Source organism: Salmo trutta, chromosome 35 (genome assembly GCF_901001165.1).
Source record: "Salmo trutta chromosome 35, fSalTru1.1, whole genome shotgun sequence".
Classification (NCBI taxonomy): Eukaryota; Metazoa; Chordata; class Actinopteri; order Salmoniformes; family Salmonidae; genus Salmo; species Salmo trutta.
The window spans coordinates 30,014,012-30,041,361 of record NC_042991.1 but is presented as its reverse complement, the minus strand read 5'-3'; the positions used below and the strand labels follow the sequence as shown (position 1 = coordinate 30,041,361).

The following is a 27,350-nucleotide window of genomic DNA, read 5'->3' as shown; positions in this document are numbered from 1 at the left end:
CTAAACTGTAGCCTACAATAGGCTATAGTACAGTGGGCAGAAAAGGTTTCGACCATACTGATACTAAAATATTTCAACTGGCCATCAACTCCCAAGATAACAATTCCATAGGCCACGTTTTTTCTTGTTCAGGGCCTTAGCACAGGAAGATCTATGCTCCCCATAACCCCCCTCTCTCATTTACATAGAGATAGAAGCATAGGAAAGTGTGTCTTCGTCGGCTTTAGTTACACATATAGAATTATAACAATCATTGTCATATTCATTAACCGTCATGAAAAATATTGATCAGCATTTACTGAAACGACTCCCTAGAGTACTTTTACTGATACGGATAAATCATGCATATGCTACCACATGTCAATAATTGAGAATGTATGAGTGGGTATTATTTTATATTGTATTATAATTGCAAATAGCGGGTTTAATTAACGTACTATACGCGGGTCTAATTAACGTACAATATGCATAATAGGCTGCAGGGAGGGCACTAGCGTGATATAGTCAAACTCCTATATATTGCATGTTCAATCCCAAATCATTAAAACACCGATCTCCACGGATACAAAACAATATACATTTATACCCCTGACATTTTGTACAAACATCGCTCTTCTACCGAAAAGACAGCGCGTGAGTATCTTCTAAATGTCTATAATGCGATGTTGTACGTATTCTCACTATTTTAAACGTGGATTATTGCCGTGGTCGTTGAGTATTTCCCCCTTTTGTTTAGCGGGTAAGGCCCCTCTGGAACTTGGAGGGGGGCCATGTTGTTAGTGAGTGTGTAGTTACCCAGCAGCAATGGTGTTTTGTTAATGCAGCTCACCAGACGGCATTTGTATGGTTCGCTCGGTTAAAAACGTTTGATTACAACTGATCAGCGGCGTGTGAACAACGGAGAGCTATGCTTTTATTGTATGCACTTATTTAACTACAATAGCTAGCTAGTAATTTTTTGGGGGGTATTTATTTATTTTTATTATCAAACTGAAAAAGGTAAGAGGCCTTCCTTAATCTGCCTAGCTAGCCATGGTAGCATCAACAAATCTAGTTATTTGGCTAGCTAGTGAAGTTAGTACATTTTAACAAATTCAACATTAACGCTGGATTTGCAAGTGAACTGTTAACGCTAGCTAACTTGGCTTCTGTCAGTATAGCTAGCTAGCTAACTAACGTCAGGTAAGCTAACCGCTAATGATAGCTAGCTAACGTAGTTCACGAACGGTTGTTTTTCCAGTGAATTAGCCCGTTGTCCTGAACAGAGAAATCGTTAACTATCTCTATGTTAAATTGCCAGCAAACGTTAGTTGGCTAATGTATACATTTCGCATGATAACTAACATCATTCAGACACGTTTTTTTAACTAGTCAAACTAATCCAACGAACTACAGTACGTTAACTAGCTAGCTACATGCTGCCTGTAATATTTCGAAACACACACCCGACACCGAAGAGTTGAGCACTCGGTGGGCAGACATTCATTGTTCGATTGGCTACGCTAACAAGTTATTTAGCAAGTTAGCTAATTTAGCTAGGCTAGATGGAGAGCTAGTTAACGTTATCCATCTAACGTTACCTAACATCGTTTTGATTATTATCAAGAGATTGGTTTCCACAGTCTATAGCTAGCTAGTTAAATTTGGCCATGTTAGCGATTGATCTTACCTAGTTTGGCTAAGAAGGCCAAATTGCGTATTACACGGACTTTCGGACACTGAATATTTATTAGGTTATGTTAGCTAGCTAGCAACGAGCTCAAGTTTATTAATGTAATAGCTAGCTACATAAGTTAACTAGCAAGCTAGGTAGCCAAGTCAAAGAAAGGGCAGGTAACGTCCCCAGATAATATTATGTTACCTTATATTGACACTAGCTGCTAGTGCTTTATGCTGAAGTTCTACAGACCTTTCAGTGTGTCATTTTACAAATGTTATTGTAACTTATGAAACAAAGCAAGGAAACTCTCTCTGTTAGGGACCAAAGAAACACTGTGTATATATGTGTGTGGTTGGTTCAATAAGCATGCATGGAGGATCCCTAATAAATACAAATACATTCGATATCAGAAACCTCAGGCTAATGTATATACACGATGTTTGATAAGTGCTATCCATATCCAATGTAAAGCAACGCTACTCACACATGTTCTGTTATTTGTTTTTATTTATTTCACCTATATTTAACCAGGTAGGCTAGTTGAGAACAAGTTCTCATTTGCAACTGCGACCTGGCCAAGATAAAGCATAGCAGTTCGACATATACAACAACACAGAGTTACACATGGACTAAACAAAACATACAGTCAATAATACAGTAGAACAAAAGAAAACAAAAAGTCTATATACAGTGAGTGCAAATGAGGTAAGTTAAGGCAATAAATAGGCCATGGTGGTGAAGTAATTACAATATAGCAATTAAACACTGGCATGGTAGATGTGCAGAAGATGAATGTGCAAGTAGAGATACTGGGGTGCAAAGGAGCAAGATAAATAAATAAATACAGTATGGGGATGAGGTAGATAGATGGGCTGTTTACAGATGGGCTATGTACAGGTGCAGTGATCTGTGAGCTGCTCTCACAGCTGGTGCTTAAAGCTAGTGAGGGAGATACGAGTCTCCAGCATCAGAGATTTTTGCAGTTCGTTCCAGTCATTGGCAGCAGAGAACTGGAAGGAAAGACGGCCAAAGGAGGAATTGGCTTTGGGGGTGACCAGTGAGATATACCTGCTGGAGCGCGTGCTGCTATGGTGACCAGTGAGCTGAGATAAGGCGGGGCTTTACCTAGCAGAGACTTGTAAATAACCTGTAGCCGGTGGGTTTGGCGACGAGTATGAAGTGAGGGCCAACCAATGAGAGCGTACAGGTCGCAATGGTGGGTAGTGTATGGGGCTTTGGTGACAAAACGGATGGCACTGTGATAGACTGCATCCAGTTTGTAGAGTAGAGTGTTGGAGGCTATTTTATAGATGACATCACCGAAGACGAGGATCAGTAGGATGGTCAGTTTTACGAGGGTGTGTTTGGCAGCATGAGTGAAGGATGCTTTGTTGCGATATAGGAAGCCGATTCTAGATTTAATTTTGGATTGGAGATGCTTAACGTGAGTCTAGAAGGAGAGTTTACAGTCTAACCAGACACCCAGGTATTTGTAGTTGTCCACGTATTCTAAGTCAGAGCCGTCCAGAGTAGGGATGCTGAACGGAACTGGACTGGACGGGCAAGCAGGTGAGGGCAGTGATCGACTGAATAGCATGCATTTAGTTTTACTTGCGTTTAAGAGCAGTTGGAGGCCACGGAAGGAGAGTTGTATGGCATTGAAGCTCGTCTGGAGGTTAGTTAACACAGTGTCCAAAGAGGGGCCAGAAGTATACAGAATGATGTTGTCTGCGTAGAGGTTGGTCAGAGAATCACCAGTTGCAAGAGCAACATCATTGATGTATACGGAGAAGAGAGTCGACCCGAGAATTGAACCCTGTGGCACACCCATAGACTGCCAGAGGTCCGGACAACAGGCCCTCCGATTTGACACACTGAACTCTTATCAGAGAAGTAGTTGGTCAACCAGGCGAGGCAATCATTTGAGAAACCAAGGCTGTCGAGTCTGCCAATAAGAATGTTGTGATTGACAGAGTCGAAAGCCTTGGCCAGGTCGATGAATACGGCTGCACAGTAATGTCTCTTATCGATGGCGGTTATGATGTCGTTTAGGACCTTGAGTGTGGCTGAGGTGCACCCATGACCAGCTCTGAAACCAGATTGCATAGCGGAGAAGGTACGGTGGGATTCGAAATGGTCGGTAATCTGTTTGTTTACTTGGCTTTCGAAGACCTTAGAAAGACAGGGTAGAATAGATATAGGTCTGTAGCAGTTTGGGTCTAGATTGTCACCCCCTTTGAAGAGGGGAATGACCGCGGCAGCTTTCCAATCTTTGGGAATCTCAGACGATACGAAAGAGGTTGAACAGGCTAGTAATAGGGGTTGCAACAATTTTGACAGATAATTTTAGAGAGGGTCCAGATTGTCTAGCCCGGCTGATTTGTATGGGTCCAGATGTTGCGGCTCTTTCAGAACATCGGCTCTCTGTATTTGGGTGAAGGAGAAATGGTGGTGGCTTTGGCGGGTTGCTGTGGAGGGTGCCGGGCAGTTGACCGGGGTAGGGGTAGCCAGGTGGAAAGCATGGCCAGCCGTAGAGAAATGCTTATTGAAATTCTCAATTATAGTGGATTTATCGGTGATAAGTGTTTTCTAGCCTCAGAGCAGTGGGCAGCTGGGAGGAAGTGCTCTTATTCTCCATGGACTTTTCAGTGTCCCAGAACTTTTTTGAGTTAGTACTACAGGATGCAAATTTCTGTTTGAAAAAGCTAGCCTTAGCTTTTCTAACTGCCTGTGTATATTTGTTCCTAACTTCCCTGAAAAGTTGCATATCACGGGGGCTATTCGATGCTAATGCAGAACGCCACAGGATGTTTTTGTGCTGGTCAAGGGCAGACAGGTCTGGAGTGAACCAAGGACTATATCTATTCCTAGTTCTACATTTTTTGAGTGGGGCATGCTTATTTAAGATGGTGAGGAAGGCACTTTTAAAGAATAGCCAGGCATCATCTACTGACGGGATGAGGTTAATGTCATTCCAGGATACCCCGGCCAGGTCGATTAGAAAGGCCTGCTCGCAGAAGTGTTTTAGGGAGCGTTTGACAGTGATCAGGGGTGGTCGTTTGGTCGCAGACCCATTACGGATGCAGGCAATGAGGCAGTGATCGCTGAGATCTTGATTGAAAACAGCAGAGGTGTATTTGGAGGGCCAGTTAGTTAGGATGACATCTATGAGGGTGCCCGTGTTTACGGATTTGGGGTTGTACCTGGTAGGTTCATTGATAATTTGTGTGAGATTGAGGGCATCAAGCTTAGATTGTAGGATGGCCGGGGTGTTAAGCATGTCCCAGGTTAGGTCACCTAGTAGCACGAGCTCAGAAGATAGATGGGGGGGCAATCAATTCGCATATGGTATCGAGGGCACAGCTGGGGGCAGAGGGAGGTCTATAGCAAGTGGCAACAGTGAGAGACTTGTTTCTGGAAAGGTGAATTTTTAGAAGTAGAAGCTCGAGTTGTTTGGGTACAGACTTGGATAGTAATACAGAACTCTGCAGGCTATCTTTGCAGTAGATTGCAACACCGCCCACCATTATTTCCCCCTTCCAAAGGTTTCCCCGTGGAATGAGCGTTCCATGCAGCATCCTAGGTATGAATGACGTGGCCTGGCAGGAGACACGAGGCGGGATGCTGCACACAAACGGTGCTCCTGAAGCCGGGGGCGTCAGAGTTCACGGAGGGGGATCCCTGGCCGCCATAGGGGTTGCAGGTCAGGGTCCCGGAGGGCCACACCGTCTGCAGGGACCCAACCCCATCCCAGGCACCCCACAGCCTCCACTAAGTGGGCGCTCTCAGGATGATGCCACAGTGGGCTACTTCTTCCAGAGGCAGCCTGGGGAGCAGCTGGGAGGTTGCACCTCCAGCAAGCACCGTTGGCCCACTGGAGACGGCAACCACGTTGACCAGGTACAATGATTTTGCCAGAGCCAAACTACTTGTTTGATAATGGTAAAATATTTGAAAGAAGCAGATCTTATACTTTCTAGAAACTACTTTACAACAACAGAGACCCTTGCCGTTTCAGTCCAGAGCATGACATAAATTGCACCAGCCAAAGATTTCCCACTCTTTAGAAAGCTACACTTGCTTTTGTTTCATAGAAATCACTTTCAACAAATATCCATTGTAGAAAGCATTAGCCTGTCAAATATCCTAGTGGTTCATTCTAATGGCTTGTTAAACTAATTTTCAAAGTTGCACTTGAAAGTTTTAAGGGTATGCTCCATTCCCAGTAAACACCCAGCCTGTTGACAACAACTGACTTGAGGTGTGTGTGTGTGTGTGTGTGTGTGTGTGTGTGTGTGTGTGTGTGTGTGTGTGTGTGTGTGTGTAAAGAGGGAGGGGTGGTCTCTGTCAGTGATCTCTATCTAAGGATAGAATTCAGATTTGTAACTCATCCTATGCTTCAACAACCCATACAGTAGTAGGATTTTTATTACTTTTTAGTGAACACGGTCATTTATTTAGACTCATGTTTTTTTGTTTAGGACAACCTCGCAAGTGTGGCTGGAGTTTGCATCAATTTGTGTTCCTCCAATTTCAATATGATGTCCAGAACTTGCTTACATGAATGAGGATACCATTTTTGCCAGGTTGAATTGTGTATATGCTCTAACTGACTGAAGCCAAATTATTATTTTTATCAGGTTCGAACTGTGGATGAGATGAACTATGGTTTTCAAGCCCTTGCTTTGGAGTCCAGGGGCATGGGTGAGGTAGGTTGCGGTCCACCACATCTCAAGTTTCCTCCCTTTAAAACTAGGATAGATTCTGTGCTACGTCTTCCATTGAAGTTTCCCACGGTGACACAGAATGTTGAGAATGTCCAAGTAGCCATTTTGCCTTCTCTTTACAGCTCCTGCCAGCAAAAAAACTGTGGGATTCGGATGACTTGTCCAAGGATGGAAGGAAAGGGATGCTCCTTGGAGAGGAATGGAGGGAGAATGCTTGGGGATCTTCTCGTGAGTGGTTTTCTATGCCTCTGCTGGTTTGTCTGTCTGTTTTACCCTCAGGGTTTTTTGACAACCAATTTTATTTTTATCAACCCCTTGGCTCCCCCATATGCATACATTCTTAGAGGCACTATGCAGAAATCGCTCTGCCATTTCCTGGCTGCTAAAATTCTAATAGTTATCATAATTTCAGTTTTTATGTGACAAAACAGTGTACTGTAGTGTAGAGCAGGGTTCCCCAACTGTCGCCGGATGGTTTTACCCCCCCCCCCCCCCCAGGTTTTCTGAGCACAAACAAAAATCTCTATATAGATATATATATATATATAGTGTGTGTGGAATTTATTGTTGGACATAAAATACTGTAAAAAAACACCAGGAAATCAGCTCCAAGTGATTTTTAAATCAAGAAATCTGTTCCCAAGTATTCCCCATGCATAATAAAGAGATACGACATAATCATATACAAATGTAAGCATGGTTGAGATTGTTTTAGTCAAATATATCTGTTTGTGCTTCTTTTGGTCAATTTGCAGTCTATATATTATTTGTAATTATGTTCTGACCATCTGCTCAAGAAAAACATTGGGCTGCGGCTGAATCTAGTTCATTATTCCTGATGTAGAGCATCATTATTCCATCTAAACTTCTGTAAAATATGTTTTTTGAAGCTGGTGTACAAAACCGTAAGCGAAAAAGACGTAAAAGCAAAACTTAAGAATGGAAGCATAGAAATGGCGAACATTGACCAGATCTACCGCTTCTTAGTCCTGCTTTCAATGAGAATGACAGATCTATAACACGCATATCTATGTGAATAAGTGACATTTCAGTTTTAACTTCTTGGATGTAATGTCTGTTTAGGGGACCTGCATGGTTCTGGTACTGGTTCCGACTTACATTTTTGTGGACACTAGATCCAATTGGCTGGTTCCTATGGACACCGTAGTATATTTGAGCCGGTGTGAAGTAGGATGTGAAATTCCGACTGTCCAACTCCTGGCTGAACCCTATGCCACAACCACTGGCAAAGCACATGCCTGCAATCCTTACATCATAGCACAGCAGGAGAGCGTGGCTTCATCACTGTAGCACATTGAGATCGATTTATAGCCATTAATCTCAAAATTCATAGATTGACAAACAAACTATGCTTTTTTTTTATACTGATAAGATTAATATGAGATGAAAGGCTAGTTCCTAACAAGTTCAGGTAGCCAAGATACAGCTCTGTGAGACTTGCACAGCGACGTTTTGATCAAAAGACCCTTAGAAAACATGCAAAAAAATCTAACATTAAACATACAAATATGAAGTTTACAGTTATAAGGAAGGTGAAATCTTATAGTTGGTCACTTTATTATTTGATGATTCTACACTGAACCAAAATATAAACGCAACATGCAAAAATTAAGGATTTTACTAAGTTACAGTTCATATAAGGAAATCAGTCAATTGAAATTAATTCATTAGGCCCTAATCTATGGATTTCACATGACTGGGGAATACAGACAATGCATCCGTTAGTCACATACCTTAAAATATATGGGCGTGGATCAGAAGCGGTCAGTATCTGGTGTGACCACCATTTGCCTCATGCAGTGCGACACAACTCCTTTGCATAGAGTTTATCAGGCTGTGGATTGTTGTCCCACTTCTCTTAAATGGCTGTGTGAAGTTACTGGATATTGTAGGAACACGTCAATCCAGAGCATCCCAAGCATTCTTAATGGGTGACATGTCTGGTGAGTATGCAGGCCATGGAAGAACTGGGACATTTTCAACTTCCAGGAATTGTTTACAGATCCTTGCAACTTGGGGCAGTGCATTGTCATGTTGAAACATGAGGTGATGGCGGCGGATGAATGGCACGACAATGGGCGTCATGATTTCGTCACAGTATCTCTGCATTCAAATTGTCATCGATAAAATGCAATTGTGTTCGTTGTCCTTAGTTTATGCCTGCCCATACCATAGTCCCACCGCCACCATGGGGCACTCAGTTCACAGCGTTGACATCAGTAAACCACTTGCCCACACGACACCATACAGGTGGTCTGTGGTTATGAGACCTGTTGGATGTACTTCCAAATTCTCTAAAACTAAGTTGGAGGTGGCTTATATTAGAGAAATTAACATTCAATTCTCTGGCAACAGCTCTGGTAGACATTCCTGTAGGAAGCATCTGCCCGGTATAGTTGAAATCGGGTTTCATCCTGGAAGAGCACACTTCCCCATTGTGGCAATCAAAGGTGAGCAAGATGGTGAGGACGACAAGCATGCAGATGAGCTTCCCTAATATTCTTCAGTTGTGCAAACCCATAGTTTCATCAGCTGTCCGGGGGACTGGTCTCAGACGATCCTGCAGGTGAATAAACCGGATGTGGAGGTCCTGGGCTGGCGTGGTCATACGTGGTCTGCGGTTGAGAGGCCGGTTGGACGTACTGCCAAATTCTCTAAAACGGCTTATGGTAGAGAAATTAACATTACATTATCTGGCAATGGCTCTGGTGGACATTCCTGTAATCAGCATGCCAATTGCACGCTCCCTCAAAGCTAGAGACTGTGGCATTGTGTTGTGTGACAACTTCACATTTTAGAGTGGCCTTTCATTTTCCACAGCACATGGTGCACCTGTGTAATGATCATGCTGTTTAATCAGCTTGATATGTTGATATGCCACACCTGTCAGGTGGGTGGATGGATTGTCTTGGCAAAGGAGAAATGCTCACTAACAGGGACATAAGCAAATATGTGCACAAAATTTGAGAGAATAAGCGTTTTGTCATGAAACTCGGGACCAACTGTTCACATGTTGCATTTTATATTTAAAAAGAATACTAGTCATTTCAAACTTTATTCATAGTTATGGATAGGAAATGCATATTATAAAATATTTCATATTTTTACTGTGTACTTGAGCTTGTGTCCTCAAAAGTGACTACACCTCAGCAATGTCTAACTATTTTTACCAGAAAGGTGAGATTTTAACCTTTTTCTTTTCTTTAAGTATGCAGCATTACTAAACTCAGCAAAAAAAGAAATGTCCTCTCACTGTCAACTGCGTTTATTTTCAGCAAACTTAACATGTGTAAATATTTGTATGAACATAAGATTCAACAACTGAGATATAAACTGAACAAGTTCCACAGACGTGACTAACAGAAATGGAATAATGTGTCCCTGAACAAAGGGGGGGGGGGGTCAAAAGTAACAGGTCAGTATCTGGTGAGGCCACCAGCTGCATTAAGTACTGCAGTGCATCTCCTCCTCATGAACTGCACCAGATTTGCCAGTTCTTGCTGTGAGATGTTACCCCACTCTTCCACCAAGGCACCTGCAAGTTCCCGGACCTTTCTGGGGGGAATGACCCAAGCCCTCACCCTCCAACCAAACAGGTACAAGACGTGATGAGATCCGGCAACAACGTCGCCTATGCGCACAAACCCACCGTCGCTGGACCAGACAGGACTGGCAAAAAGTGCTCTTTGACAAGTTGTGGCTTTGTCTCACCAGGGGTGATTGTTGGATTTGCGTTTATCGTCGAAGGAATGAGCGTTACACCGAGGCCTGTATTCTGGAGCGGGATCGATTTGGAGGTGGAGGGTCCGTCATGGTCTGGGGCAGTGTGTCACAGCATCATCGGACTGCGCTTGTTTAGATTGCCTGCAATGACAACGCTGTGCGTTACAGGGAAGACATCCTCCTCCCTCATGTGGTTCCCTTCCTGCAGGCTCATCCTGACATTACCCTCCAGCATGACAATGCCACCAGCCATACTGCTCGTTCTGTGCGTGATTTCCTGCAAGACAGGAATGGCAGTGTTCTGCCATGGCCAGCGAAGAGCACTTTTTGCCTGTCTGGTCCAGCGACGGTGGCTTTGTGCCCATAGGCGACGTTGTTGCCAGTGATGTCTGGTGAGGACCTGCCCTACGAGCCCTCAGTCCAGCCTCTGTCAGCCTATTGCGGACAGTCTGAGCACTGATGGAGGGATTGTACATTCCTGGGGTAACTCAGGCAGTTGTTGTTGCCATCCTGTACCTGTCCCGCAGGTGTGATGTTCGGCTGTACCGATCCTGTGCAGGTGTTACACGTGGTCTGCCACTGCGAGGACAATCGGCTGTCCATCCTGTCTCCCTGTTGCGCTGTCTTAGGCGTCTCACAGTATGGACTTTGCAATTTATTGCCCTGGCCACATCTGCAGTCCTCATACCTCCTTGCAGCATGCCTAAGGCACGTTCACGCAGATGAGCAGGGACCCTGGGCGTCTTTCTTTTGGTGTTTTTCAGAGTCAGTAGAAAGGCCTCTTTAGTTTCCTAAGTTTTCATAACTGTGACCTTGATTGCCTACCGTCTGTAAGCTGTTAGTGTCTTAATGACCGTTCCAAAGGTGCATGTTCAATAATTGTTTATGGTTCATTGAACAAACATGGAAACAGTGTTTAAACCCTTTACAATGATCTGTGAAGTTATTTGGATTTTTATGAATTATCTTTGAAAGACAGGGTCCTGAAAAGGCACGTTTCTTTTTTTTGTTGCTGAGTTTAGTTATTGTTTATGGCCCTCTCATGATGAATTACTTTTGGGGATTACGTTTAGTTACGCTTAAAATACTTATTTTATAAAATTATATTTGCACAGAATTAATGTTGCTTTTAACAAAATGGCCAATTCAACCCAAAATCAAAGTTTCCTTCTATGCATAAATACATAGCGTAACATTTTAGTGTGTGGAGTTAAAATACTGCAGTTAATACATAGTTGAACTGGTACCATGAAGACCATGCAAATAGCTTTTTAAAAAATCTGCTGAAACTCCTCTTCTCCTTTGAAAAAGGTTGTCTCTGCATTGACCCAGCACAATCTCCATGTCTCACCTTCCTGGCTGTCTATTCTTTTCCTCTGATGAGCAGATCACTCGGTGTCCCAACCAATCATGGTGCAGCGACGACCCGGACAGGGTTTCCATGGGAACGGCGACGCCAACTCCGTGCTGTCCCCTCGCTCCGAGGGCGGAGGCCTGGGCGTGAGCATGGTGGAGTACGTCCTGAGTTCCTCTCCCGGGGACAAGATGGATGGCCGCTACAGGAACGGTGGCTACGTAAGTCTTTCTGCCAAAGTCTCTTTCGCTCTCTGCCCTTTACGCCAATCCACTCACAACCAACAGATCTACAACGGCTTCAGTAGTGATACAAAAATTGTCAGGTCTAGAGTTATTCCAGAAATGCAACATCAAATTGTCTTATTGCTTAGGGTCTAGCCTCTTGTTCTCCGATGGAGCGTTGCGTTTGTTTGGAGGAACAAGCCTTCTGAATGTTTGATTTATTTTTGCTTTTGTAGGGCGGTGGGGACGCTGACCCGGACGGGAGGGAGAAAGGTAACGCGCAAGACCAGACGTCCCCGTTTGAAGAGGACAAGAGCCCAGAAATGAAAGTGGGAGAGGAGAGTGACGCGGCCAAGGCCAATGGGAGAGGCCTGCTCAATGGCATGGACAGAGACTGCAAAGACTTCAAGTATGGGCCATTTTTTGTGGTTATTCGGGGATGAATGGGGGCCATGAAATAATCATTGACATATATATATATAATTTTATTTACCAATGGAATTTAATTATTTGAATTATGCAGATAAGACATTTTAATCCTTTTGCTTCAAAGAGCAACCGATTTTTATGGTAGTCTGTCTGAGACTTTGCAGGGAGATAGTTGTGAACAAAGCCTAAAAGACCATATCGTCACATGTACTTCTCCTGTCGCCCCAGCACCAACCCAGGAAGTCGCCAGGCCTCCCCCACTGAGGCGGTGGAGAGGATGGGCCCCAGCCAGGCCGGGCTGGAGATGATGGTCCAGCACCAGCATCAGCAGCACCAACACCACCTCCAGCACCAGACCATGCAGCCCCAGAGCAAGCCCCAGCAGCAGGAGGACTTCCAGAGCCAGGAGGCCCAGAACATGGGCAACATGGAGCAGCAGCAGGGTGTGGAGTCACTCCAGTTCGAATACGCCGGCAACCAGATCCAGGTAGACTCCTCCGGCACCCCCGTCGGCCTGTTTGACTACAACTCCCAGCAGCAGGTGGGTTGAACCAGGAAGTAGTAACAAGGGACTACATTTCTCTCTGGTGCGTAGATTGATGTAAACCTGTCACTTTTTGGTGATATGAGCCGTTTTGATCTCCAATAGACCTGGAGATCTGAAGGAACAATGTTTTTTGGGTCTGTGTCCTATCAGTCATTGACTGAGCACAAAGTTAAGTGTTGAACTTATTAGGAAAGAAGTTATGTTGCAGTAGTTTCTCACAATTCATGAACATGTTGGGGTTCGTTTCTTCGTCGTTGTCAATCATTGGTTCATTGGTGAAATTAGCATTATGACAATATCTTTAACCTCTCTGGGGTATGTGGGACGCTAGCCACCCGTGGGACACGCTATTCAACAGCCAGTGAAATAGCAGGGCGCCAAATTCAAAACAACAACAATCTCATAATTCAAATTTCTCAAACATACAACTATTATATCCCATTTTAAAGATACACTTCTCGTTAATCCAACCACGTTGTCCAATTTCAAAAAGGCTTTACGGCGAAAGCATAACATTAGATTATGTTAGGACAGCGCCGAGACAAGAAAAACCACACAGCCATTTTCCAAGCAAGGAGAGGCATCACAAAAACCAGAAATACAGCTAAAATTAATCACTAACCTTTGATGATCTTCATCAGAAGGCACTCATAGGACTTCATGTTACACAATACATGTATGTTTTGATAAAGTTCATATTTATATCCAAAAACCCCATTTTACATTGGCGTGTAATCTTCAGAAATGTTTTGCCTCCCAAAACATCCGGTGAATGAGCAGATCAATTTACAGAAATACTCATCATAAACGTTGATAAAATATTCAACTCTTATTCAAAGAATTATAGATACACTTCTCCTTAATGCAACCGCTGTCAGATTTAAAATAAAAATAAAATAAAAATAAATAAAAGCTTTACAGCGAAAGCACACTTTGAAATAATCTGAGTACGGCACTCGGTCACAAAACCAAACCCGCCATTTTGTGGAGTCAACAAAACTCAGAAATTACATTATAAATATTCACTTACCTTTGATGATCATCGGAATGCACTCCCAGGTATCTCAGTTCCACAATAAATGTTCATTTGTTTCGATAAAGTCCATCCTTTATGTCCAAATACCTCCTTTTTGTTCGCGTGTTCAGTCGAGTTATCCAAATCCACTGTGCTCGCGCAGTTAGTTCAGACGAATAGTCAAAGTTGTATTACAGTTCGTAGAAACATGTCAAACGATGTATAGAATCAATCTTTAGGATTTTTTTATCATAACTTCCATAATATTCCAACCGGACGATTCCTTTGTCTTCAAAAAAGAAAAGGAACACAGCTAACTCTCACGTGAGTGCGCGCCACTGAGCTCATGTCATTCTGTTATCCTACTCCAGGAGCTCTTATTCTCTCCCTATTCACAGTAGAAGCATGACACAACATTCTAAAGACTGTTGACATCTAGTGGAAGCATTAGGAAGTGCAAAATGAACCCTAAGTCACAGTATACTGTATAGGCAATCACTTGAAACTACAAACCTCAGATTTCCACACTTCCTGGTTGGATTTTTCTCAGGTTTTTGCCTGCCATATGAGTTCTGTTATACTCACAGACATCATTCAAACAGTTTTAGAAACTTCAGAGTGTTTTCTATCTAAATCTACTAATAATATGCATATCCTACCTTCTGAGCCTGAGTAGCAGGCAGTTTACTACGGGCACGCCTTTCATCCGGATGTCAAAATACTGTCCCCTACCCTAGAGAAGTTAATTAAATCATTAAAAAACCTTTATTAATGCAATTGCTGACAGAAGTTGACAAACAGGAACATAGCACATATGTTTCTGAGTAAGTTCTGCATCAAACAAAAGGTCTCAAGTTGTTTTATTAAACTGAAGTCCCGCCTTAGGGATGTCACTATGTCATTACCTTTTTTACTCCTGAGACCAAAACCCTGCATCCATAGCTATACAAACATAGAGTTTCAGTGTTTATCTAAAAGCTAGGCAATAAATGTCCCCTCCCCAAAGTTGATTTATTGTGGAATGTCTGAGTAGTCTCTTATCTCCCCTGCAGAGTTCTGTCTCAGCAAACAACTGTGGAACAATTCTAAAACTATATATTGTTAATCTGTAGTCAAGGACCCTATAAATGTAAAGAGGGAGGGGTCTTATAACCCCTCCCCTTCTATTAATAAAGCATAATAAATTATTCTAATACATCAAACATTTTGGTGCAACCCTTTTCATGACCCCTAGGTGAACCCGACAAACAATGCATCAGTGATTCTTATTTCCTGCAACTTTCTGAAGAAGTACTGCCTGTTTCTGTGCACCTCTCTGTTGTGTAGTCAGTTAGCATGACTTTAATGTCTGCATAATCTAGTGGCTTTCCCAAAAAAACTTTCCAATTAAATGTTGACTGCAAAGTAGGTCTACCTTACAGAATGATATCATAAGGATTTGTGTCAATCGATTTGCAAACACCGCTACAAGAACCGCTGCAGAAACACTGCTAGCCAAACACAGCTCTCTTCCTGGTGTGCAATTTTTATTTATTTTATATAACCAGGTAGGCTAGTTGAGAACAAGTTCTCATTTAAAACTGCGGCCTGGCCAAGATGAAGCAAACCAGTGCGACACAACAACACAGAGTTACACATGGAATAAACAAACACAGTCGATAACACAATAGAGAAAAGGCAGTGTGTGCAAATGAGGTAAGATAAGGGAGGTAGGCAATAAATAGGCCATAGTGAAATATACCTGCTGGAGCGTGTGCTACAGGTGGGTGCTGCTATGGTGAATTAAAGGAGAACGTGAAAAAAACAAGGGAAATCCAAAACCTGGAAACCAAACGGAATTTGGCAATATCTTAATCTCTCCTGGTTGCTTAAATTATAATTTGCCCAATTTCAATTTGTTACAAAACAATAAATGTATAGTGTAGAGAATCATTGTACCATATAAACCTCTGTGAAATATGTTTCCAATAACCAAAAATGTTGTATTTTCAGATGTTTGAAGCTGGTGTACATAACAAAGTAAAAGACTCAAACTTAAGAACGGGAAGAATAGAAATGGCGCACATGGAACATATCTAGTGCTTCTTGGACTTGCTTTTAATGAGAATGGCAGATCTATAACTCACTTTTCTATGTGTCGACTCGCCCAAAAAGTTACACACTCTAACTTTAAACCCAGACCAAAGAGTCCAACCCCCCCCACCCCAGGACAATATTTTTTGTTTATTAGGAATATTGAGATTGCCTATATTCAGAGAATTGATCAAACTTTTGCATGTTTCTGTGCAAGTAGTTTGTCACCTTTTTGGGTCCTTACCAGTTTGCATCCCTGTTCCTGAGAGTAGTGGAAGCTTGGGTATTAATGTGTCTAACTTGTTCCGTTTGTTGTCCAGTTGTTCCAGAGGTCCAACCATCTGACTGTCCAGCAGCTCACTGCGGCCCAGCAGCAACAGTATGCCCTGGCTGCTGCCCAGCAACAACATCTTGGTAAGTTCTAGGTTCTACCCTGGCTGCTGCCCAGCAACAATACAAGAACCCCCTAAATTATGATTGTAGTTTTGATTACTATATACAGTAATGTACTGTGGATTTATTCATTAATCTACTTGGTGTAGTATTACGTCTGAATGTTTTGTACGTAAAAATGTACCGAATGCCGTACTCTTTAAAATATATATAAATATTTTTATTTGTTTTTGACGGCAATTTGATATCGGATGATGTGTTATTTGATATGGACACACTGCTAACTGGAGTTTTTTTTCAGCCGGCCTTGCTCCCACGTTCGTGCCAAACCCATACATCATCAACACTGGACCCCCCGGAACCGACCCCTACACCGCTGCAGGACTGGCCGCAGCAGCTACACTTTCCGGTTAGCACACACACACACAAACTGTATTCATACATAGCACCTCTTTCACTCTGAGTGGGTACTGTCATCAAAAGCCGCTTTATTGCTACATGAGTGTATCATCTTCTGTATAAAATTGAATTTCCAGTTCATACCACAGGTTTGGTAGTAGTAACTGAGGACTCCCTTCCCTTAGGGCCTACAGTGGTTCCTCCCCAGTACTATGGTGTTCCTTGGGGCGTGTACCCTGCCAACCTCTTCCAGCAACAGGCTGCCAGTCACAATGCTAACCAGCAGGGATCCAATCAGGGACCGGGGCCAGGACAGCAACAGGTAGGCATTTCGCTAATTAAATTCATTCTCTAGTTAGCTGCTGTTAAGAGTTAAGCGTTATAGCCGAAGGTGTATTGGAAGTGACCATGATTTATCTTGTACATTTTCCCTCTCTCAGATGACTCAAGTCATTCTAAGTGCAGTTGTGGTGTAACCCCTTGATCTTCTCTCTCTCCAGGTGATGCGACCCGGGAACAACCAGCGCCCTCTCACCCCTGGTCAGGGCCAGCAGAGCCAGCAGGAGTCCCTGGCAGCAGCTGCTGCCGCCAACCCTGCCCTCGCCTACGCTGGTATGCCAGGTCAGTGACGGAGTAGTGTTAGTTGAGCACACAAGGGTTTTTACCTACATGTACAAATGACTTCGACATTGACTTTGTACCGGTACCCCCTGGTATAAAGCCTCGCTATTGTTATTTTACTGCTGCTCTTTATTTATTTGTTATTTTTCTTTATTGCATTGTTGGTTAAGGGCTTGAAAGTAAACATTTCACTGTAAGGTTGTATTCGGCGTATGTGTATTCGGGCGCAAATAAAATTTGATTTGAACACTACTGAGCCAAACCAAGCTGTACTGAGCAGGCCTGGTTAAGCAGCCACATAATTGCAGGAACAAAGGACAATGTCAAAAGAGAATATCTGAGAAGGCAGCGTTTTGGTTTGGGTCGGCGCGGTAGTGTGAAAAGTATTACACAGCCAGTCGCGTACAGGTCTGGAGTTTACCCAAGGGGTGAGAGGTGAAGAGTAGCATTTGAATATATTATACTGGCTCTCAGCATTACGTGCATCTATGCCACTCTTGAAGCCTTCCAAGGCATGTTGAGGTTTCCCTTTAGCCCCTTCTAATAGGCTTAACAGGTCTGTGTAGTGTTTTAGTGGGGGGGTAATTTGATATGAAAGCTTGTCTCGTATTCCCTCTGGATTACGTTTGTGTACATACTCTTTCAAACTGCCTTTCCTTCTGATTCTGGTGCAGTAAGATACCACGTCTTCAGCCCTTTCGTAGACAACACGCAACTTCATAGACTAAACACACACACACACTCGCCAGGCTGGTTTTCACAGTGTTTCCCCTCAGTTTGTCTGTCTCCTGCCCACCCAGGTTACCAGATGCTGGCCCCCGCCGCTTACTACGACCAGAACGGAACCCTGGTGATGGCCCCTGGGGCCCGCGGTGGTCTGGGAGGGCCCGTCCGCCTGGTCCAAACCCCGCTCCTCATCAACCCACAGGCCGCAGCGCAGGCTGGTGAGTACCACTGGTTGTCTGGCCCAGTGTTCTCCTAATGTTTGTGGGAAATTGTGTTTTTGGAGGCGGCTTAGCAGCTAGTGGAATGAGTGCCACGTTGATAGTGTGAACAGTATATTACTGTACTTTGCTTGTGAAAATTGAGCAAGGCTTTATAATCGAATCTCAATCTTACAATGACGTGAATTACTTGCTCATACCGACAGGGCTATCCAGCAGTTTTAATAGTGCTCACCCCACCCCATGTCCTCTCCAAATAGGCACCACACTGAACCGTGTTGACCTGGTTTTTCCTTTCCATCCCTCTTTCTCCCCTCTCTCTATATAGCGGCTGCGGCATCAGCGTCCGGCTCGGGCAACAACATGTCAGGCCCCCAGCCCAACGGCCTGTACCGCTCCATGTCCCAACCCCAGCAGCAGCCCCAGCAGCAGCAGAACCAGGGCCTACCCTCCAGCTCCTTCTACGGCTCCGGGTCGGTGCCGGCTAGCTCCCAGAGCAGCTCCCTGTTCTCCCACACCTCCCAGGCTCCACCACCCACCTCGTCTCTAGGGTTCAGCGGTGCCGGCGGCTCGCTGGGCGTGGGCCTGGGCTCGGCGCTCGGAGGCTTCGGCTCCTCAGGTTAGTGGAGAAGGAACCTTCAGGTTCATTGTACATATGGCAAAAAGCATACATAAGATGTGATGTCATGCACTCTTGACAATTAATTGTGTTTTCCAAAGATTCTGTACCCCGCTCTTTGGATGCCCTGCTGTCCTCTTTTCTCTCCTGTCTCCTTATTTCTTCATCTCTCTCTCCCATAGTGTCGAGTTCCACCAGCAGCAGTGTCTCTCGCCGGGACTCCCTGCTGGCCAACTCTGACCTGTACAAGCGTGGAGGTGGTAGCAGCCTCACCCCCATTGGCCAGCCCTTCTACAACAGCCTGGGCTACTCCTCGCCCAGTCCCATTGGCCTAACACCGGGCCACTCCCCCCTCACACCCCCACCCTCTCTGCCCTCCTCTCACGGCTCCTCCTCCAGCCTTCACCTGGGTAAGACCAGGTGTAATAAAGATACGTTGGAGAGCATAGACATGAACATAAGATGGGCAGAGAGATAGAAAACTTCATGCAGCGATACACAATTAAGTTTTGTCGCCACCTTGCCATTGTAATTCAGTCACTCTTCAAAAGATGAAATGGTTTTGCACCATATGGAGATATGTCTCTCTCCCACATGTAATCTGTCTCTCACATATAGTCTGTCTACTTCTCTTTACTCAACACCACTCTAAGTGGATGGCTAGACACGCATAGAAATAGTGACCAGAGGGGGAATTCCCATTCAAGAGGGTCGAAATTATATTTCTATGGCAACACCACCTCATCCTTTGTTCCCTCCTGGTATTCCCAACCTCCAGGCGGCCTGACGAACGGTAGCGGGCGCTATATCTCGGCGGCGCCCGGCGCGGAGGCCAAGTACCGCAGTGCAGGGGGCACCTCCAGCCTGTTCAGCTCCAGCAGCCAGCTGTTCCCGCCGTCTCGTCCCCGCTACAGCCGCTCAGACGTCATGCCCAGCGGGCGCAGCCGCCTGCTGGAGGACTTCCGCAACAACCGCTTCCCCAACCTGCAGCTGCGTGACCTGCCCGGCCACATGGTGGAGTTCTCCCAGGACCAGCACGGCTCCAGGTGGGTGACGAATAGAAGCACAGTTTCTCTCACATACTATAAACTAGTTTTCTCACACCACACACACACAAAGTCTCTCTCACGTTCACAAGCTCACTCACATAAAATGAACATGTATTTTCTCACGCCGCACGCACACACAGTGGTACACAGACATTCACATATCCTCTGCTGCATATTATGCCCTCCAATCATGCTGTTGAAAAACAACACTTATCACTATAATGCTCGGGTTGCTCTTAACCCCCCCGCCCCCCTCTGTGTCCAGGTTCATCCAGCAGAAGCTGGAGAGGGCCACCCCAGCAGAGAGACAGATGGTGTTTGGGGAGATCCTGCAAGCAGCCTACCAGCTGATGACTGATGTGTTTGGCAACTACGTCATCCAGAAGTTCTTTGAGGTGGGAACTGTGGTCAAAGTTGTCGGGTTAGATTCAATGCCACTCTGGATACTTGTGATATCATTGGATCATAACATACCAACTGTTAGTGTGCTTTCAACCAGTATGTGTCTGATAATTCGATTTTTACTAGCGCCGATATTGCAGATTGTGTCTTATTTTAAGGTTCAATATTAATCGTGTATTATCTTAACTACTTTACTTGTATACACTTATTGTACGGTTATCTGGAAAAGAGCATTTGTTTTAAATGACTGGACATTATATAATGCAAACAATCAAAATGAACAAACTTTCAAGTCGCTGTCATTTTGCGTCGTAATTGAAGTATTGTTTGTCTCTGCAGTTTGGCAGTGCGGATCAGAAGCTGGCTCTGGCCACACGTATCCGCGGCCACGTGCTGCCCCTGGCCCTGCAGATGTACGGCTGCCGGGTCATCCAGAAGGCCCTGGAGTCTATCTCCTCTGACCAGCAGGTAATTGTAAGTGGGATCTTCACTTCTCATTAGATTTATTTTATTGCTTCTAGGATGCATCCCAAATGGCATCCTATTCCCTTTTCTAGTGCACTACTTTTGACCATGACGTAGCCCTAGGGTTATCAGTTGCTGTCTTCTGATAAGTTGACTCTCCGGTAAGCATGGTGGATGGATAGAAACCTGTATATTATGATCCTGTGACCTTTTCGGTCCACTTTGGAAAAACCTTAAGCGTCTTTGAAATTGCCCTTGACATTAAGGACTACAGTAGAAATTAGATTGTTATCAATGAGCCATTAGAAGGAAGAGAATGGCTCTATGTACCGTAGAAGCAGAATGATAGAATGACTCAATTTCTATGGGAATGATCTAGACGGGTTGAAAATGGATAGATGGATGTGAGAGAGGAATGGATAGATTACTCCTCTCCCTCTATCCCCTTCCTCAGAGTGACATTGTACGAGAACTGGACGGCCACGTGCTGAAGTGTGTGAAGGATCAGAACGGGAACCATGTGGTGCAGAAGTGTATCGAGTGTGTCCAGCCCCAGGCCCTGCAGTTTATCATCGACGCCTTCCAGGGCCAGGTGAGAGCCCATTCAATAGGGCACGCAATGGGGGAAAAAACGGTTTGTAACAGAAAATTAGAGATTCTGTTGGCAACAATTGAATTATGTTTTGTTTACTGACACGGCCATATTCAATGGGTGTTGTGCGTTTGTAAGTTCATTAGTAATTCTGTGCGCTGGCACACTCAGACGAGAGTGCTCTGAAATTGGAGTACATAGCCAGAATGAATTTACAAACGCACCCCTAGTTATGGGTGTAGCTAGGCTCGTGTTCAGCAGGGCACTCCGCAGCAACACTTTTTACAACTGGAAACTAAAATCAGTTATTTTTGGATCAGCTCCAATAGCAGTACCTGCCCGTTTCAGAAAAATCTAAATCCATTGAAAATGACCCAGACACACAGTAGAAATGTTTTCTCCTTAGGATTCAATGTATGGTCTGGCCCATTTGGCCCTTTTCAAGTGTTATTATTATTTTTTTAATTTAACCAATTTTCACATATCGACATCGAGTGCCAGTTAATGACAACATACTCTACGCTTTAATCAATGTTCTGCTTAATTCCATTTATCTGAAGCGTTACTTTATTTTCCACTTATCTAGATCCGAGAGATCCTGCCACCCATTTTGTTGAGGTGTGCTGTCTGTCTCTTCCCTGCAGGTGTTTGTGCTGTCCACCCACCCTTACGGCTGCAGGGTGATTCAGAGGATCCTGGAGCACTGCACCCAGGAGCAGACCCTGCCCATCCTGGAGGAGCTGCACCAGCACTCTGAGCAGCTCGGCCAGGTAAGTGCAGCCAGTTAAGCCCCTGGTCTCCTCATAACTAGGCCCTAGTCGCCCAAATACAGACAATGTAATGCTTTGTGGTTGTTAATGTGATGAGCTGTGTGTGTGTTGTAGTTCTTGTGATGTTTTCATTGTTAGTGTTGCTGTGTAGCCTGGGTTGTGTTCATTAGGGCACGAAAGGTTGACAGAAAACAAAAATGTCTGCTTTCTCTTTGGACAAGTCCCGGTAGTCCCTCCCTGTTTCAGTAGGTTTTCTTCCCTTTGGTGCCTAACGAACACGACTGTGAGCCCTGTCAGTTAACGTTAATGATAGATAAGGATAAGTGTATGAATGCTGTCAATTTCTACCTCTGACCTATGTTAATTTAACCCCCCCCCCCACTTATTCCATCTAGAAATATCAAGGCGTTTCATTGGAGATGACACCCAAAACATATTATACAGTGTCCAGCGACGCACTGTTTAAGGTCAGAGCAATTCGCCTCCCTCCCACGCGGACGTTGTCCTCGTGTCACCTCCCTCCCCTCTCTCTTTCTCTTTCTCTCTCAACAACCAGTGTACTTTAACACAGTAAAGGCCTTTTTACCGTCACTAAACTCTATCCCTCTTTTGCAGGCCTCTTTCCTCCTCTAAACTCACAGAGCACGCCTCTTCCTCCCTCGCCTCCCTTTTCTCCTTCCTTTGCTTCTAAACAATCTGTTCTGTCACGTAGAGGATACACAGCACCCCACTTCTCGTCTCTTTCTGTTTAGATAATCCCTCTCTTAGGTCACGGGCGCCTCCTGATTCTTCCTCTTTCCCCCTCCCTCCTGCTCTCTTCTCTTCCTTCTCTGATGTTTAATCCTCACTGCTTGGTAGAAAGACTCCCTAAGTCGAGAGCATTTGTTTTGCCACAATTTGGACCCTCCCTCCAACATTGCCATGGATTGTCCGATAGGCTTTGAACTCAACTGTGGGTTCTTGGAACTTAGGGGTAAAGTCCATCAGACCATGTAGAGCAATTACGCCAAATGATGGGGGAGGTTTGTAAATCAAATAGGGGGGGGGCATGATACTCATGGGTGATTCCCCAAGAAACCAGGACAAAACATGCACCTTAAAATATGTTAACTTTATATTTGACATTTGTATCTTAAAGCATTATTGAGAAATAATAAATTGAAGTTGTAACATTTTGGCCTTTAACTGTTTTCATGAGGAATTGCCTTCATTTAAGATGGTCAAATGTTGGCACTATTGATGTTATTATCTGGTCAGGTGAGTTTCAGTGTCTGTCTTCCTGCACAGTTTTAGGTGTAATGGGTTGTTTTCCCTCACAACCATAACACTCTTATCAGCCATCCCTGAAGGGACAAAGATACTGCTGTTTGCTCGTGGACCTGTATCGGCCTGTGTCCCATACGAATCACTAGCCTCTCTCTGGTCTTTTAACCTTAATCTGCGGTAATGATGTGGCGCTATTGATATTTTTCTGCGGGGGTGTCATGGTAGATTTCTTTCAAAAGAAAATCTGTCTCAACTGTCTGTAAATGATTGAATCCATAGTGGGGGTGAACTAAATGCCGTTACAAGATTATGTAATTGATTGTTTTCCTTTGTGGGGAATGGAAAACGTGATACCACACATGCTCACTGTCTTCTGTTTCCATCGCCCTCTGCAGGATCAGTACGGCAACTACGTCATCCAGCACGTCCTGGAGCACGGCAGACCCGAAGATAAGAGCAAGATTGTGGCAGAGGTCCGCGGAAAAGTGCTCCTCCTGAGCCAGCACAAATTTGCAAGGTAAGGCAAAACCCTTTCGTTCTCCCATTACTAATCATAGGGCTGTCTTCATTTTCTATACCGTTTCATAGCTGGTGGGAGGGAGATACATGGAGACTTGCTTTCCCTTTATTTCATTCCAGCCATTACAATGAGGCCATTTTTAAAGTGACACTAGCCTCCACTGAGTGAGACGAATCACATTCTGAGACTTCTAGAGGCGGTTTTCAATGTAGATTCTCCAGTGAGTTGGTTTTTAGTTCAGGACTAGGTTGACTGTGTCCAGGACACCGGCCCATTTAGCCTCTCGTCTCTCCTTCAGTAACGTGGTGGAGAAGTGCGTGATCCACTCATCCCGTGCCGAGCGGGCCCTGCTGATTGACGAGGTGTGCTGCCAGAAGGACGGCCCCCACAGCGCCCTGTACACCATGATGAAGGACCAGTATGCCAACTACGTGGTGCAGCGGATGATTGACATGGCCGAGCCCGCCCAGCGCAAAATCATCATGCACAAGGTGGGTTGGCATATACCATCGTCTCTGAGGTGAATTCATTAGTGCAATACGTTTCACAACGGGAAACATTTTGCTACGAAAACGAGTTTCTCATTGGAGAAGTTCAGGTTAGTCCCTTTCCCGTTTTGGCCTGTTTTCTTGCCTTTGGTTCCTAGTGAGCACATCCCACGTCTCCTATTGCCTGTTCATTTAAATCAGAATAATTTAAGCCAGGTTAATTTATTGTCATACAACCAAAGGTTGGTGTTTTTGGGGTACAGCATGGTTAGGGTACTCTGAAGTTGTTCTAATTGTTAGCCGTAGGAGTCTCTCCTAATCACGTGCTGTGTGAAGTCCTGTATTATGTGGAATGTTGACCAGACTGCTGTCCCATCATTTTTAATGTTTTAGTATACTTCAAGGGCAGACTTTTTAAGTGGAAGATAGACTGCATTGTTTTTTAAATTAAAACGAGAACAACTTTTAAACCTCATTGGTCCAGTCCCACCATAAATGGTATAATTAATCTTTGCTCTCTGCTCCCCCAGATCCGGCCCCACATCGCCACCCTGCGCAAGTACACCTACGGCAAGCACATCCTGGCCAAACTAGAGAAATACTACATGAAGAGTAGCTCTGACCTGGGGCCCATCGGAGGGCCCACCAACGGCCTCATGTAGGCCTGTCCTGCCTTCTGTGTCCACTGACTAAAGACCAGAGTAGGAGCTGCCCCCCTCAACTTATTTCTAGTTATGTAAAGAGGTGCTCCTGAGCCATCAGGGCTGACCTTTGACACCCTCTGATGAATTACCAAAAAGATTTAAACGTCACCTGTGAAATGCTGTGACATCTGACCCTGCCATTCTAATGCTACCCTCAGCGCTTGTCCCCTTCGTAGCCACCATGGAGGGTAGCAGACAGTTTAGCAGGCAATCTCTTGGGTAAAGCACAGCCCCCCCCCCCCACACAATTTGTTTATGATGTAACTGACTGGTTTTTCTTATATAATCCTGTACATTTAGTTTTTTTTACCTTGTAAATTCTCTGTAGAAAAAAAAAAGAACCGCATTTGCTGATAATGTACAATTCTTACAATTACACCAGCAAGTGACTTTATAAGGCCGAACTTGAGTGATCCTTTTAAACAATTTTCCATTTGTTTTTGTACCCAGACTTACTACTACAATCAGCTGTTGTAATTAAAAGCCAGGAGTTTAAATAGATAGATATATATCTTTCTACTACCACAAAATGATCCCAAAGCAGCTGATGGATCCATTTCTACTTCTTGCGCTGCATAGTATGGATAGGTTATGAAACCCATCTGTCCCACTGACGATTACTATGTCTCTGGTGCCAATGAGTTAGTCATCCACTGGTCTTTACTTGAACACCTACAATGCTTTGCGCTTCATTTTTAGTGGAGTGTCATCCACTTGCCGGCTTGTGATCGCCTCAATATATAATTATTTTTTTTGCGTCTGTTTTTCAACAGACTGGCCTACTCTCGCTCTGTCACACTGTTTTCTTGATTTGACTAGTCGGCTCCGGGCGACATGGGTATTCAACAGTGCACATATGCTGTTGCATCTGTAAGCAGTGATTCCACTAAATCCCTCCTATACGGTCTTACTCTTTATTTGTCCCCCTCGCAGATCACTCAATGGCTGCTTGGGGGCTTACGGCAGACACGGGTAGCGTGGACGTTTATTCTCTTTCAGAAGCAGAGCACAAGGTTGGGTTGTATAGTGGAAGTTTAACTTGGTTGTAATCTTTACATTAAATGACCGTAGCGGGGCTTGTGTGTGTGTGTGGTGGGGGGGGTGGTAAGCATAGGCATGCTGTAACAGGTTTTTAATAACTTGACTGATTTCTTTATCATGTTTTGTGGAACATCTATCTGTCTTGTAGTTTTGAGATGAACACTGCCCTAGAAGTGATATCTTTATGTACTGAATATTCATCTCTTGCGTAGAAATAGTTTAGCAAAAATGTATAGCATCTTTGTGTATGAGTAAATATTAAATGGTTGCTTTTTTGGCTAAGGGGCTTGGGGTAAGAGTTTTTATTTAATATTTTTTTTGAAGTGGCTCATCCCAAGTATGTAAAGCGGAGGGTAGAATTGGGAATGAAATGAGTTAAAATAACAGGAGGGTTTTATGCGAGACGGACCGTCATGAGGTTGTTTTAATTTAGTTATTCCTCATTTTAATTTTTTTCTGGTCTGAATATTCAAGTGAATTAGGTGGGGAGAGTAGTGGGGCCATCTAAAAAGCTATACAACTCCTCTGTGACGCTAGTAGTAATGGCTTTTGCTTCATAGGAATAATTGTAGTATATGTGCAGTTGATCAGTGTGTAAGTTTAATTGACAAAAGTCTAGTTGTGGTGTTTGACAGGCCTTGATAAATTGGTAGTGATGCTTTTTTATTTCGTCTGTACAGTTGTACATTTGTAAACGTTGATGCTGTAAATGGATGTCTTTTACACTTTCGGGAAAAAAATAGCCTAAATGTGCATTTTGATGTATGTGTGTGTATATTCATCACTCCTTTCCCCTCAAATATAATGTATACAGTTTTATTTGATCAAGCATTTGTTTTAAAACAATCTTTTTATGGCTTCTCGATCTGACATGGTTTTTGTTTTTAAATCTGTTATGAGAAAGGTCGGCCTCGTTTTGTATGCGGAGCTTTATAACGTCTCCTGTTTATATTGTCTTTCTGACGTGTGACAGTTTTAAAGGAATACCAATGCTCTGTACTTAAAATGAGGCTGCTTCTGGTCCCCTCTGCTGCCATGGAAACTTCACAGGATATGACAGAATTATTTTTGTACAGAAGAGTGCTGTATTTTGGAACAGCTACTACCTTGTAAGCAAAAGAAATGTAAGATATTGTCAATTATATAAATATGAACATATGAGTTTTGTCACACTGTCAAAGTCTTGTACATTTTCAGGTGGCCTTATGTACATTTCCAGACGTTTAGATGAAGAAAAAAAAGACTCATTTTTTGGAAGCAGAATTGTGACTATGATTAAACCGTTCTAACATTTGATAATTTAT

The 27,350-nt window shown here is 44.0% G+C and overlaps 1 protein-coding gene across 9 annotated transcripts; it reads left to right on the top strand.

Annotated features, from left to right (window-relative positions):
• Positions 1-518: 518 nt before the first annotated feature.
• Positions 519-27,340, top strand: LOC115175039 (pumilio homolog 2). Of its 9 annotated transcripts, none has more exons than XM_029734176.1 (23): positions 519-633; positions 5,206-5,560; positions 6,301-6,369; positions 6,510-6,615; positions 11,519-11,706; positions 11,946-12,118; positions 12,367-12,679; positions 16,094-16,187; positions 16,468-16,575; positions 16,751-16,887; positions 17,066-17,186; positions 17,987-18,130; positions 18,459-18,749; positions 18,932-19,159; positions 19,528-19,795; positions 20,064-20,193; positions 20,540-20,674; positions 21,120-21,257; positions 21,902-22,027; positions 22,423-22,494; positions 23,689-23,810; positions 24,112-24,304; positions 24,832-27,340. In XM_029734176.1, the coding sequence occupies exons 2-23, from the start codon at positions 5,219-5,221 to the stop codon at positions 24,961-24,963; spliced, it is 3,630 nt and encodes a 1,209-aa protein (XP_029590036.1). In that variant the 5' UTR covers positions 519-633; positions 5,206-5,218; the 3' UTR covers positions 24,964-27,340. The 9 variants fall into 9 exon arrangements, with proteins under 9 accessions (XP_029590036.1, XP_029590040.1, XP_029590039.1 ...); XM_029734178.1 differs by lacking the exon at positions 519-633 and adding an exon at positions 668-918 and having other exon boundaries at positions 12,367-12,625; XM_029734174.1 differs by lacking the exon at positions 519-633 and adding an exon at positions 668-918 and having other exon boundaries at positions 16,760-16,887.
• Positions 27,341-27,350: the final 10 nt, after the last annotated feature.

What these genes read in the sequence shown, in the direction of transcription:
- LOC115175039 (XM_029734172.1), top strand. An exon ending in GCTACAGGAACGGTGGCTAC is followed by an intron (nt 11,707 to 11,945) that starts GTAAGTCTTTCT and finishes TTGCTTTTGTAG; the next exon opens with GGCGGTGGGGACGCTGACCC. An exon ending in CCAGCGACGCACTGTTTAAG is followed by an intron (nt 22,495 to 23,688) that starts GTCAGAGCAATT and finishes CGCCCTCTGCAG; the next exon opens with GATCAGTACGGCAACTACGT.